General features: G+C 45.4%; 1 protein-coding gene across 2 annotated transcripts; it reads left to right on the forward strand.

Annotated features, from left to right (window-relative positions):
- The first annotated feature begins 11,068 nt into the window (after nucleotides 1-11,068).
- LOC135372280 (uncharacterized) lies at nucleotides 11,069-14,472 on the forward strand. 2 transcript variants are annotated; one of them, XM_064605930.1, is made up of 8 exons: nucleotides 11,069-11,323; nucleotides 11,464-11,762; nucleotides 11,814-11,982; nucleotides 12,180-12,230; nucleotides 12,347-12,400; nucleotides 12,475-12,596; nucleotides 12,664-12,886; nucleotides 14,243-14,472. In XM_064605930.1, the coding sequence occupies exons 1-8, from the start codon at nucleotides 11,146-11,148 to the stop codon at nucleotides 14,401-14,403; spliced, it is 1,257 nt and encodes a 418-aa protein (XP_064462000.1). In that variant the 5' UTR covers nucleotides 11,069-11,145; the 3' UTR covers nucleotides 14,404-14,472. The 2 variants fall into 2 exon arrangements, with proteins under 2 accessions (XP_064462000.1, XP_064462004.1); XM_064605934.1 differs by having other exon boundaries at nucleotides 11,464-11,747.
- Nucleotides 14,473-15,024: the final 552 nt, after the last annotated feature.

Consider the following 15,024-nt stretch of genomic DNA (forward strand, 5'->3'; position numbering starts at 1 on the left):
ATGTATTTTGAGCATACATCGGCATGCACAGCATAATCTTTTAAAGGAACTGTAAAGTGAAATTTGCCCCCCTGTTTCTGTGTGCGACCTGGTAGTGTTTGCCTATGTGATGCCTCACATAGAGCCTAAGCACTCAAAGCGGGTTAATTATTACACAATATAAATTAGAAAAATTAAATCGGATGGTAGGCTGCGCCCAGTAACAGCTAAGAAAGTCATGACGTGTCATGAAAGTCATGTCACGTGATACCTAAGTAATACACAATGAACTTACGACCCGCTACTAATCTCCAATAAACACTACTTTTAGAATCAGAAGAATTACTGAGACTATTCTTCAAAATATCCAAGAAACAGTATACCAAAATACTGTCAGCGCGGTCAGCGTCCTCTCTTGGCTCTTCTCCCAACCATATTGCACGGCGACGGCGTGCGGCCTTGCGAGGTTTGTGTACGCAAAAAAGTTCATTTCCTGCCGAAATTGAACAAAGCTTCACCGGATAGCTATGCCAAGTCTCTACTGTAATGTTCGGGGATGCACCAAGTGTGCTCTTTCGACAAGGGACGTTGTGTGCCACAAGATTCGAATGGAAAATGCACGGAAACGAAAGTTGTTGCAAGCGCTTGGTCAAGACATTCGTGAGCCACGCCGTATTTGCTCAACCCATTTCTCTGACGAGTTGTACGAAATGTTTCGTACAACTCGTCAGAGAAATTCCCAGGCGAAAAAATGAACTGGGAAGTCAACTGGTACCAGTTTGTTCCTAGTTGCCTCCAACTGGTCATGAACTGGAACCAAGTGGGATCAAACTGGCGGCAACTGGAAACTAAAGTGGTACCAGTTCAAGCTGGGGTTGGTGACAACTGGAAAGTGAAGTGGTACCAGTTCAAGCTGGGCTGGTGGCAACTGGACATGAACTGGTACCAGTTCAAGCTGGGCTGGTGGCAAGTGGACATGAGCTGGTACCAGTTCAAGCTGGGCAGGTGGGAACTGGAAAGTGAAGTGACACCAGTTCAAACTGGGCTGGTGGCAAGTGGGCACTGTGTGCAACCAGTCCAAGCTGGGATGGCGGCAACTGGAAAGTGAGCTGGTACCAGTTCAAGCTGGACTGGTAGCAACTGGAAGTGAGGTGGTGCCAGTTCGAACTGGACCAGTTGCGGGAGTTTGGGGGAAGTTTCGGTTTCAGTGCCAGGACAGGTTAAGGCGGAATCAACCCAATGTATTCTCTATGGGCATTGCTTTGGGAAGTTCATCTCGAAAACTACTGCAGTAATGGAGCAGTACGCCGAGCTGGTAATACATGGGCAAATTCTGCACGTCCTGACATATTTTTTATCTGAATACAGCAAATAGGCGAATTTAGACGATTTTTTGTTTCTGTGAATGCGAATACATGGAGTCCTATGGGAGCAGCAGAAATTACTTCCTCAGACCTTTCAGCGACGAAATAAACGCCTGAAAAATATGTCAGGACGTGCATCTGTGTCCCCTGATGACAGTACAAGCTAAGTTGCAACGTTAACATTCGTATTATTCAAGATGAACGGGACAAATGTGTGGACATTTGTCGTCTGCTAGCATAGGCTGCATTGTGCTGCCCCCAGTGGGCTTCCGCTCCGGGAGAGGGGATACATCGAGATGGGAGGTGCGAGAGCGAGAGGGAAGGCAAACGGCTACGTGGCTACGTGCACTGCGTGAGGTTGTTGTTTCAACCTGCCTTGGCGACGGGCCAGAACGGCGCGTGTCTTATCATGGTGAATGACTTTGCCTGCTCTATCCGGCGTCAGCGTCGTGCATCGATATTCCTCACGGATGGCCTGTTACTGCGACCTCGGCTGCAATCAGTAGGACATAAATTGGCGTAATCGTGGCGTAATGCACGATACAAATAGGTGTTGAAGAGAAGGTACGACTTGTACTTTCTGTGTGTCAGTTGCGTGATGTTTTCGGGAGTGCGCTTGTTTTATTACAGTGGTTCACGACCCAGTGTATGCTTCAGCCCAAATATGGAGCGATATATTTTTCAGTATTCATACCTGAATCTGGCATGGTCAAGATGTGCTGACATGTCATGCAACCAACGCAAGTCGATGTGTGGGTGATGAGGTGTCGAGGATGTAACTAAGCGGCCGCTACGGGAAGGATCGCCGTGAAATGTGGCTTGAGAACGAGAAGACGTGCCTTGATTTTGAACAAGTGTGTCGGAAAGACGCGTGAATTGTGTACCGTTATTAATGTGTAGCATTCCACTCATGAGGACTTTTCGAACGCCGTGTGCGGCTGTGTTATATACAACAGCAGGTTCTGTTCGTCATGAATCAGACCATCTGTTTATGGAATTTTATCGTGCATGTTCTTCTCTTCGTTCCTAAGTCCATTTCTATGTACTCTGGTTCATTCCTAAGTGTCGGTGCGATCTGTAGTAGTTGTCAGAGGACAAAATTAAAGCCAATCAAATGGACTGTTCATCTGCATAGACAAGTGTTATTCATTTCTGCTTAGTTGCACCACGTACACACAGGTGAGCGCAAATAACATGCATGCGGGTGACCGTAAGTTCAAGAGGTACAAAAAAATCCAGCTAAAGTTGTTGACGCTGGGCATATAGGGCGACGGTTGATCTTGCTTGCGCCTTGCTCGTTATGGATGTCCGTTGAATTTTTCCGGGTCTAGCTACAGGATTTGTGTGAGACCAACCACACGGCTTCATCCACAGTTATTCGCGTGCTTGCACCGATGGTGCAGCACATCATATTTTCGGCCGTGAACTTATGTTGAATTGTGCGATTATGATACGTGAAATAACAGACGCAGGCAAGTCATGGGGATATTCCTGCCGTCACCCTATCTCCATGGTGTGATTTGCACAACATTTCGATTGGGGGATGGGTGAGGGCGGATATATTTATTGCAAAAAGAATGAAAGGGAAGCGCCAGCCACGCACAGTCCGATTGCTCCCGCAATACGCTCACCAACAGGAGCGTATGAAGTTGTGCATGCATTAGATTGCATTGCATGCAGACTGAGTCAGACGTGTACAAGGTACTCGAAAATGTATTTAAGTAAGTACAATAAATACTAACGTTAGATTGTAATTAAGATAGAGTATAAGTACACGAAAATCGAAGTAATTAAGATAGAGTAAAATACTTCAAATGGTATTTGAAATACAATTAAGATACTATTTATCCTTGAACGCAAAAGGTCACTGGTCAATGCGGCAAGTCGAAATATGTCTCAACACCTAACCTAACTGACGCTCGTGCAGGACCCCACACCAATCGTCCTCAAATGTGTGTGAGTGCACGCGTGAAATCAAGAACAATTCACGAAATCAGCATGATCACATGTAAGAAAGTGATAGTTCTCAGATGCGAATACCTGATATCCTATACCCAATGGGGAAAAAAGTAATGTCAAAATTCAGGTGTCCAGTCTCGTGAAATAAGTTCGCGTACACGTCCGACCATGTCTGGCGTTGTCAAGCCCGTACCGGGCCCGGGGCCGTTGGCTGGAGCCCGAGCCCGGCCCGCCTAAAAAACACCAAGCGCGGACCGGACCGGCCCACGGGCCGGGCCGTGCCGGGCTTTCGGGTAAGCCCGGGCCCGTGCAGTGCTCTATACCCGCACGGGAGCATTTACACTATAATCAAGTTCCTGAAGCCTGGCTGCAATCGACTATGTCGCATTATTACAAACGAAAAAAAAAAAAAACGAAGAAACAGAGAACGCTACTCAGAAAGGTAATTAACGAACTGTGCTTACGTGCTCGCCCTGTGTCATGTCTTCCGCGGTGGCGTGTGCACCCCAAGTAAAAAAAATCGCTTAGTATTAGTTAATCATATAAAAATATGTATGGAATAAAAGAGGTCACCCTGTACATTGTTCAAAAATGCATTGTCGAAAGCAGAGGCTGTCCGCGGGAACAGAACAAATCTCTCGCAGGCGCCTGTTGTTCTTCCATTCTGACCTTTGTGGTTACATATGCGAAGTGGGCTTACTTTTTCCAACCTCTTCAACCTCGTTAATGAACCATTGATGCGTTTCATTAGTGCAAAAACAGTACGGAAGAACAAGATTACTTCGTGTTCACTCATTTTCCAGTGCACTTGAAAACGCTCACACATTCCGAGAACTTCGCATTCCATCGTCATTCCATTATTACGTGTATGCGTGAGTGTATGTGTCAATGTGTGTGTGTGTGTGTGTATTTTATTTTTTATTTATTTGTTTTGTGTTCCACTATTCTTCAAGAGGCACGCACACTCAGAATGAGGTGAGGCGCATGGCACGTGAAATCATAGCGATAATGCGCCGCTGTGCAGCATGTACTGTGTGTCCAGCCATAGTCAGAATGTGGTGGTTGTTTGGTTCCCCAAATTCGCTATCTCCAACTCGTGGGCAGTTGAAGAGAAAGCCGGATACCAACATAGACAGGAGACATGGCCAGCGACTGTGTCCCTTCCTACCTTTATCGCTGCTCACCAACTGGGACTGCAGCAGACAGGTAGAGAATCCTGGGCTTTCTCTGTAATACGCCACGGAAAGCTACTTGATAGATTTGTACCGCCTAATCCGCATGCTGTAAATGTACACAATGTTATCACCCAAATTGCGAAGAACGAAAAATCAGACACAAGTTGGTCGCTCGGTTTTGCTCAGTTCCGCCTTCCCAATTAGCGTCCCTCATTCTGTAAGCAAGTCCAAATGGATTATCACTTCAAGCCATTCGCGAAACTGTCAGCAAATCTACGAAGCGATGACAAACCAGCCGAGACGATCGAAGCAGCTGAGCCACACGCCACATCTCAAACACACGCCGCCGCTAAACACAATAAAGCATGGACAAATATAGCAGCAAACCATACGTGATTCATAGCTCAAGGTCAGGCCGAAGCCCGCGTGCTCTCGACGGCTCCGCCCTTACGAGGAGGAAACCGTCACTTACGTAAAGGAGAGAGAGGAGGGTAACAAAAAAAGCAAAGCATAAAAATTTCTCCCGCGCGCCATCTAGTGAAAGAAGAAGACGTCACCAAGCCGGAGCATTCCCCCTTAATATGAAGATTGTAAGATGAAGTTATAAAAACGATCAGAAAGTAACTTTATTAGTAGAAATAACCATATTTCAATTTTTGGTAAAGTTCGTTAGTGTTAACGAAAGTTATTTTGGAACGCTTATAGTTGTATTTTGTGCGTTCCTGCTCCCGCGATGAATCATGCGTTTACTGTGCAACGGTCGCTTGCTTAGCAGCATGCTTGTACAGCGATTTTTGCCCGTTATGTTCTTAGCGTGATGTGTGACATAGGCGTTGGTTTTATAATCTAAAGGATTTTTCGGCAAGTTACGACAGTGCGACAGTACAATGAGCGCCAGCGGCCGGGCGGGTGGGTGTTATAGGATTACAGCTCGACTACAGCTGCGGAGACCGCTTTATATCGTGAGTACTATATACTTAAGTGCTTTTCCCTTGTGCACCATTTAGAAATATTACTTCCACTACAACCGCTTCTCTTTGTTCTGCGTCAGAGTCGTGGCACCTCCAAGTGTTTGCCGTTTTACGAGTAACATCCGGTTTATGTTAACATTACCAGCAACTTTTTTCGTTCATGTTTTTGTTTTTGCTTTTTTTTTCGTTCATTCTCGTGTTTTAGATCCTTCGCACCACGGATGTTGTCGAACTAGCGTAGTGCGCAGAGTAGTACTCATTGCCCCCGAAAGCCGGCGTATCTCTTAGTGGAAAGGTCCAACTACTGCACAACGGAAATGTTGAGAGATTCGCGTACTTTCCGGTGCCACGACTGCTCAAATTGAGTCACTGTCCAGGAACACACCACAGTTACATGTTGCAATTGAATGCATATTCACTTGTGCCTTTTCAACTTTCCAGAAACCTTAGCTGCTGGGGCTCAAAGGAAAATATCGATCCATCGTGTGCTATTAAGAACATCTCAAATACTTTGTTGAATGATTCAAGATGTCCACAAGGCAGTCAAGCAATGGACCAATCAACCATGAAGTATTATCTATTCCATGTAACTCTGTAGCTCATCTACTGCTATAAATTAATTATGTTATAGTTACGCTACATGTACATTAGAATATGTGTAATGTTTGACTACAAATAAAATGCAATTTTGCATTACAGTTCTTTGGATCTGCTGTTGCTGGGAACAACGATTCTGCAAAGGGACACCGGTTACATATACAAGCTAACCTCTGTCCGAACAGGCCGCTCTAAGTGAAGCCACTTCAACCAGTCCCAGCTCAACAATGAGGATTGCAACCAGTTCCAGTCGAGACTGCGACCGGTTAGAAACCAGTTGGTCCAACTGGTACAAGTTGAGACTGGGACCGGCCAGAAACCAGTTGGGCCAACTGGTACCAGTTGATCGAACTGGTCCCTGTTCGATAACACAGTTCGCCCAGTCCCAGTTGCAACTGGACCAGTTCAACTGGGACTGGGTGAGCTGTGTTATCGAACAGGGACCAGTTCGATCAACTGGTTTCTGGCAGTTCCCAGTCTCAACTGGTACCAGTTGGCCCAACTGGTTTCTAACCGGTCCCAGTCTCAACTGGGACTGGGTGAACTGTGTTATCGAACAGGGACCAGTTGTCCCAACTGGGACCAGTTGCAACTGGGACTGGGTGAACTGTGTTATCGAACAGGGACCAGTTGTCCCAACTGGTACCAGTTGATCTGGGGCCGGTTGAACTGGTCCCTGTTCGATAACACAGTTCAACTGGTACCAGTTGAAAAAATTTTCGCCTGGGATGGTAGCAGCGGATAGTCGAAAACTTCTCACACGGACGGCAGTCCCGACACCAGTGTTTCAACGTGTGACGTCTGACGATGCGAACACCAGTACAGACGAGGTATGTATTTACCGATACACAAGAATGATACATATATGTGGTTCACTTGAAATTCAAATCGATTTTTGTGATGCCTACGCTGCATAATTTACCAAACGCAATATCCCCCTTTCCCTGGGAAGCCCTGAGCTCTCACAGGAGAATATAAGTGTCAACTAAATTACGCGCTATAGACACTGACCGCATTCTTCATTCATATCAGCGACACAGGCTTCCATGGTGACTGACAAGAATGTGAAACTCAGAAGTAAAAGCGTGTCAACGGATGATTTACCGTCAACACCTTTCAACCTTTATCCAGTGATGAATTCAACACCTATAGTCCATACACACTCATGCTCACAGGTGGGTCAAGCTCTTGTTTTGCTTAACTTTTTAGCTTCTGCATGCCTTCCCAGGTGAAAATCAGAACTGGAATACCAAGTGGATCCACTTCAGCACCAAAGTGGTCTGAAGTGGGATGCCATACTTCCACTTCAGATTTAAATGGTTCCACTATGCAGGTAACTGGTATTCAATTCCATCAAACAGCTTTCCAGTTAGGATGGAGCTGGATTCCATGTTGGACTGAATGGTTCCACTTCAGTGCCAACTGGATCTCAAATGGGACACAAAAACATTTCATGTTTGCATGAAAGCGTTCCATTTGGCTGCAAGTGGTTTCAGGATTTGTACTCCAAAGTGGAAAGTTGGCAAACTGTTCCATGAAGGTAGCTCAGCAACACTCCATGAAATAAAATGTTTTCATGTGTCATTCAGAAGTTCAACAAAGTCACTAATACTGTTATACCCACTTATTTTGAACAATTTATTTGCAATTGCAATTGATTAACATAGGGTTTGTTTTCACATTTGCTGAAAAAGGCACGGCAATACGTTTTTGGAAAATCACCATATTCTGAAAAGTTTTGAATTCTACTCCTGCGCATGATGCTAAGTGATGAAAATGTGCGTGCCCCATTGCATTTCTTTCCCTCAGGAGGCATCAGAGTTTGGCACAGCAAGGTGGAATGCAATGCAAGAATACAACATTGTGGAGCGGCCAGCCACCATACCACATATTCACAAAAAATGTCACCCCGTACATATAACTTATGACCGCTTGAATGTTTTACATAAATCGGCAAACACAAATGTATCATCAACATGCATACACAACCACTGCACAACACTATTGCTCAACATGTGAAGTGCTTTCTGTGGTGTTTTTTCGGCTTGTTTCAAGTGGGGAACACCAGGAATAGGTCGGACGACATACTTGTGGGACACTATGTAAAATGTTTCTTCGTCATCCTCCTTAACAGAGACTATGCTTTCAATTTTTGCATACACGCCGTTAATGTACAATGCTGTGGAGTCAGTTTTAGTAGGAACATCATACTTTACACTATGAAACACTGTGCCTCCAACCTGCACTCTGAAGTACTCCACTACAGTGGCAGTCTCCACGACACACTCCTTAACAAATCTTTCTAACGCATCATCTGCATGTTTTCCATTCCCAAGGGGCACAGGAACATCCACATCACCGGTGTTACAACTGACATCAAAATACTCTTGTGCCTTCTGGCTCACCATGCTCTTCATCGCTGGGAGACTCTGGTGCAGCATGAGACGTGACAGTATTTGTACTGGTACACCTTTTGATGATTTGACGAGCAACAGCAGCTTACCAATGTTGTTTTCAAAGCCGAAGCACGAGTGTGACCAAAGAGGACCCATCAAGACAACAGATTTTGGGATATGTAACAGGGTATGCATATTAGATGTCATTTGAGATTTTCCATAAAGGGACTGGGCAAGAGCAACAAATTTGACTAGGGCTTCTGTGCCATTATCAATGTCTCCGTGTGTAATTTCACTCTGCAAGAACAGGTGGATCGCAGAAACAAGCAGGCAGAAATGCTCCAAATACTTGTTTGGGAGGATGCCAGTCAGACAGGGAACAGAGAAATATAGTAACCAATGCTCCCATTCAGAAGCTTTCCAATATTTTCTAACTTTAAGCGAGCGAGGCAGTCGCGTAAATGTCCTAGGCGGCTTTATGCTGCACAACCTTGCGTTAATGAGCGCAACTGTTTCTGGCATGCCTACATAGAAGCTTGCCTCACTGTGCGATAACCATAGCTCAGTAACCTGACGAGTTACACCAAGTAGCACAGAGTGCATATAGTCAGGGCTAAATCCCCACACAATGCGGAAACCAGGGATGTTCAACATTGGTGATGGTCCTTTGATTCCATGAACCGGCTCCTGTCTCGATGCCGCTGAAATCATGTCCTCTACAAAGCCGTCATCCGTCCTATCGTCAAACGGTCCGTCATCCACTGGATACTTTATGACGCCTGCTGAAATGTAAGATCCCGTAAGATTTCATACAGTATTAGTATGCAGTGATGTATCCTGACCTTCGAAGACCGTTGCGGGATGGAGGCACCATCCACATCCGTAATAACTGTTGTATTGTTTCATATTTTGCATTGTAGCTCGCGCTGGGGCATCTGCGACACTGCATATACAGTACACCTGAAAGGAGACACAGTGGTGAGTCCTGGTGTGCATTGTTATGCTCTGCAACTGGGCAACACAGTCAGTAGCACAAAAATGTTCTGTACATGTGCAAGATACCATTGTGTAACTGTGATGTTACACATGGGTTCTTTGTCATCAACCAGGCATCAGCATGCATCTAGCCTGGCTCACCTTTGAGTTGAACGAACGGTCATCCACAGTCCAGTTCACGCCTTCTTTTAGCAGTACATTCATTTGGTCCACAAGTGCCTGCATCAGAAGTGACATCCTGGGGTGTGAGGCACCATACCACAGTGCAAATGTGATTACATGTTGAAACCGAAGTGATGGAGGGAGCTCGTTGACCATAATTTGCACTGGCCATATGGAATAAGTACTCGACTCAAACACAGGACTGCCGTCACTGTTAACAATAAGGGTGATGTCATACTTCTTGCAGTTCTCCCTGAAGTGCCTGTACAGGGCCCCATCTGTGATGTCCTTCAGCACGTCGCTGTTGTCTGTCACGCTCTCCAGTTGTTTCAGCAATGCGGACTTCACTGGGTTGCTTTCAAGAAGCGTTTCCAGTTGTTTTCTCAAAGAAAGTGTCACAAAAAAGCTGCTCTTTGCCATGAGTTGCTTTCCAGTGTATGTGACATTGCACAACGTACAAATGGGCCTCGCACTGTTTCTCTCTTTGAGGTCACCCGACGTCTTGAGCAACAAAAGGAGACAGTCTGGGCAGTAGAAATTGAATCAATGTCACTGTGCCTCACTCCGGCAAATTTTTTGAATAAGTGCTTGCTCTGAGGAAGTGCTTGTTTCTCGATTAAGTTGTTGACAAGCTTCAGGAGGTCTTCCACAGCCGTCCACGGTAACTTGTGTTTAACTGCGTAATCCATAATGAGGACGATAGCGTCGCCTTGCGACACATTTCCGCCAGTAATTAATGGCTTACTGAATTCAAGCAAGGCACTCGAAGAACAGGATGGTGTACGCAGCGGTATACTGCTACTGCAAGACGGCGGTTCGGCAATGGGCGTCTCAACGTTGGCGTCGACAGGCTGGTCTTCGTATGCTCGAGACACCCTTAATGTCTGTCGTCCACTGGAACTTGTCGCATCTGATTCGGCATCGTGGCGGGATTCTCTTATCATATGCGCTTCCTCGGACTGCGAGCTTGTAGTGGCTCCCGAACGAGACGCCTCCATGCGCCATTTCGTTGATTTCGGTAGTTTCACTTCGGAGGTGCTCTGTGTACTGTTTTGTTCCAGATAGCGTTTTCTAGGTTTCTTATTGCCTCCAGATGACATTCTGTTTTAGGCACAATTCAACTTTCATGAAGCACTTACTGCACCACGCAAAGAAACCGGGAACAACATGCGTCCGCTGGATGATATGGTCTACAGGACCCCTGGTGGCGCGCATTTCGAAGCAGAGCCTATAGCCGCACTTAGCAATATTTTTGCGTTTAGCGATATGGCGATAGCGGGCTTATCATATTGCATGTAAGTGTATAATGATGGTATATAACACATAATCCTCCCTCACCACGAGCAGCGGAGATATGCCGTCCTAAATTTAATTCACAGAATCTGAATTGTGGCGCCACTGATACTGCACTGGCAAGCTGCGATCATGTGCACGTGACCTCACACGCCTGTTTGGGAGATGTGCCAGCTGGTCCGAACTGTCATCCGTGTTGCCGCGTTCAATTAAAAGTGGTCTGGAATTGGGAAATTTCTATGAGTGGTGGAAAATGTACGCCCTTGTCCGTTACTTAAACCAGTTTGATAGCACTTTGCATGTCATTAATGCGGACAACATCGTGAATTTCAACCCCAAAGACGACGACGATTTTGACAATAAAGCAACCTACGACGCATGGAAGCCGGGCACCAGCGACGTCTGTCCTGTTCAAATTCTGCTTTTGGCACGTGAGTACTATTCTTTGAGCTACATGGTGTTCATATTTTGAAATGTCACGTCTCATAACCGTTTTGTTTCCACCTTCCCTCGTTCTTCACGTGGTTTCGATTCTCGCCGGCGTCCACGCTTTCACTTCTTTTGTGTGCAGGAACAGAGGCTGAGCTTGAAAGAAAGAAGACGTCCAAACGTGTGTTTGTGCCAAAGCTCAACACGTCACAATGTGAAAGTGCCGCCGCGCCAATTTCACAAAAGCAGAAAATTCGACAGATACTTGGACGCCGCGCGTCTACACATAGAGTAAAAATAATCCACTCTTTGCAGGAGGAAAAGAAAAAAAGGCAGAAACAGACGACGTCAACACGAAAGGAGTATGAGAACATCATAGATAAGCATCTACAGAACGCAACAAAGGAAGCCGCCCAAGCCCATGGGGTGCCCAGAACTGATGTATATCCTTCCATATTTTATATGCTCACGGTATATTCATTTTGCATCTAGGTGAGAAGAAAAAGACACAGAGACACGGACGATTTCTCCGAGTCGGAGGTGTCAGACTCCGAGTGTATTGTGTCAGCGGCCGAGGTAAAGAAAGCTAACGAAGAGGCCACGTACTGGCAGCGGCTTTGTGAAAAGAATCTGTGGGAGCTAAAAACCAAGCTTGGACGAAGTGAGTAAGGGCTATTGTACTGAGAAGGGCAAGTTTGGGATCAGTATATGCAATTTGTTTTAAAGCACAAACACAATGAAATGTAATGGAGCGAGTGTGCCGCCAATTCACCATGTCGAGATAAAATCATTGTTATTGCCTAAGTTTGTTGAACATTGTGAGGATGCCGATAGCAAAGCTCCTTATTTCTTGTGTAGTTGAAAAGATTGTGGAGGAAGTGCTGGTGACGGTCCAGGCAGCGGGGTTCGGTGAGAAGGATATGTCTATTGACAATAAAATTGCAGTTGCCAGCGTGCTGCATATTTTTGAAAGGGCACTGTAGTACAAGTTATATGTAAACACCAGACTGCTATTTATTTTTCAGACGAAAAGCTGTTTGGTAGGCAGTCGTCAACACCAGTGCACGAGCCACCCCAAGGTACAGCTGTATTTGTTGCAACGGGACTGCTAATTTCCAGTTATGCTCATTCATTGTCATCCTTTCATCTCCAGAAATACCAGGTCCTGTGGCTTCCCCTTCCACAACGGAGCCCTTGTCTGTCACACCTTGTAGTCTTACATCAGACCCTTCTAGCACAGACTTGGAGCCATTCACAAAAATCGACGACAAACATGTAGGCATACTTCCTCACACATTGGTGCCGTAAAAATGCTTCTACTGATATTTGCATTTCTGTGCAGTTCCACCTTAAGGATGGGGTAGTTGTGTCACATGTTCTGGCAGATAAACTTAAGAAAATCAAGAAACCCACGGTGGTTATCCGCGAAACAGCACAGGCCATATGGGGAACAGAAAAATTGAAAGAGAGGAGCTATGGAGGGCGGCTGGCACCTAAAGATAAAAGGGACAACTCGAAGCAGCCACGGAAGGAGCTTACTCCTCACAAGGTTGGCGTGGTTGTAGGTGAGAAAACCTGTTCATCCGATATCTTGTGCCACTATATTCCATGAAGTAGAGACTTCTTTGTGATAGGCAGGTAGGACTCCTCACAGTAGTACAAATCAAGCTAAAACTTGAGTTAGGAAAAGATTACCAATGGACACTGAGCTGCATCTGCCTAGGTTTTTCGCATTTTTACCATGCATTCTTGTTCATTTCCCTCAGATTGCTATGACATAAACCAATCACGTTACAAAAAAAAAAATCTTATCAAGAATATAGGAGGTATTAGCTTCTTTTGTTGGCTATGGTATTGTAGTGCCATTGCCATTTATTAATCTCTTGATTCGGTGCTTTTCTTTGTATATCTGCCATAGTGTGTTAATGATTGGTGAGAGTGTTCCCCATGTGATATGTGAACCACTAGTGCATGCATAAGACTTCTTTTTCCACGATTTCGTGATTCCACAAAAATTTGTGGAATACGGCATACTGCGCCGAATTTCATGGAATTGCCCAATTGTTGGGAAGTGCAATGAGAAATGAACTGACTTTCATCACATTATGACATTCCTAGCCATAATAATTTATACGTTTCTTCGAATGCTGAGTGTTGGACGCAGTGTTCCAGAACTGGTGGGATTTTTAACGTCACTCTAGAAACACAAGTTCACCGCATAGCACGCTGTGCGCCAACCATTGCCGAGAGTGATAGGGTTATTGCTTCAGATTCGAAGAAAGAGGGGGCGTACACCTTTTTGTGGCAATTTTCATATAGCCAAATTGCCACAAAAAGGCGTACGCCCACCTCTGTCTTCGAATCAGAACCGATAACCCTATCACTCTCGGCAATGGTTGGCGCAAAACGTGCTATGCAGTGAACTTCTGTTTTTATAGTGATGCTTCGAATACGCTCGAAATCGTTGTTCGTAAGGCGCCGCCCCACGCATGTAAACGCAGCAGGAAGCCACCTTTACAAGAAAGTTTGCAGCTGGTAGAGTTACACATTTACATGCTATGTTTGAGTTGTATATTTTTTATAATTTTGGTGAATGATACAGCCCTGATGTTGCTCGTTCATCACCCTACATAGCGTAAAGAGCACCACCTGGGGTATCACAAAAGAGATCAAACATGTTTTCTCTGTCCAGATCAACTGATATAGGCAAGGAGGGCACTATCATTGCCGAACCATAAGGAATGTGTGAATGAGCACTTATTTTTGCTTTTACCATGGGAAATTACAGAATTTGGGGAGTCCTCCCATGAAATCGAAGGTTTGCTGCAGCGGAAATAGAAGGGCTTTATGCATGCCCATGAGCTGATTGTCTATACTAAGAAATTTCCTAAGCTAATTTACAAACTGTCTTTATTTACCAGCAACGTTGAATCACTGGAGAGATTCCAACAGCATGGCTGACCCCACGTGGGAGCAAAGAAATGGAGCAGCGGTGGACACTGCACTGTTGAACATCTCGACAATCCTCTCATCCAAGATACAAGCTGCACGAAGGCCACCAAAGATGACTCTACAGCTCTAAGTCACAAGCTTTTTCTTCATTTTGTATGTGCGGCATCCCAATGAACATGAACATGATGGTAGCGCGTGGAACAGAACAACAAGAAGGGGACAGTGCACACTCACAACTAACTTTTATTTATGAAAACCATAACCAGGAAAATCACAACACAAAAGAACAACAGAAACAACCGCTCCCCCTACAACACCCTCTTCAGGAAAGCAAGCTCTTTTTCAGATAGAGCAGTAGACGCTTGACGTACGTATGTGTAATCTTCGGCCTTTTCAATTGCATGCACCTCTATAGTCTCCCTTACGAGAGCCTTGCCTGCCACCCCCAAAAGAACAGTCTTATCAAAATTCGGTTTGTAAATTGCTCCTGTTCTGCACTCAACAAACTGACGTGCATGCTTCTTCCTGCAACACGGATGGTCATCCTGCGAGTTAACAACCGGACACAACCTACCCACCTAGATGACCATCCGTGTTGCAGGAAGAAGCATACACGTCAGTTTGTTGAGTGCAGAACAGGAGTAATTTACAAGATCCCGTTGTTGTGTGAGAGATGCTATATCGGCCAGACGCGAAGGGTGTGTGAATGATAAGTTAAGAGAACATGCGCTTGCAGTTCGGTCGGCCCCGT

Source organism: Ornithodoros turicata, chromosome 1 (assembly GCF_037126465.1).
Source record: "Ornithodoros turicata isolate Travis chromosome 1, ASM3712646v1, whole genome shotgun sequence".
NCBI lineage: Eukaryota > Metazoa > Arthropoda > Arachnida > Ixodida > Argasidae > Ornithodoros > Ornithodoros turicata.

Bases quoted from the DNA above. Each gene is read 5' to 3' on its own strand.
- LOC135372280 (XM_064605930.1), top strand. From the start codon at position 11,146: ATGTACGCCCTTGTCCGTTACTTAAACCAGTTTGATAGCACTTTGCAT. The intron at 12,597-12,663 runs GTAGGCATACTT...ATTTCTGTGCAG, and splicing joins CAAAAATCGACGACAAACAT to TTCCACCTTAAGGATGGGGT. The intron at 12,887-14,242 runs GTGAGAAAACCT...TTTATTTACCAG, and splicing joins CAAGGTTGGCGTGGTTGTAG to CAACGTTGAATCACTGGAGA.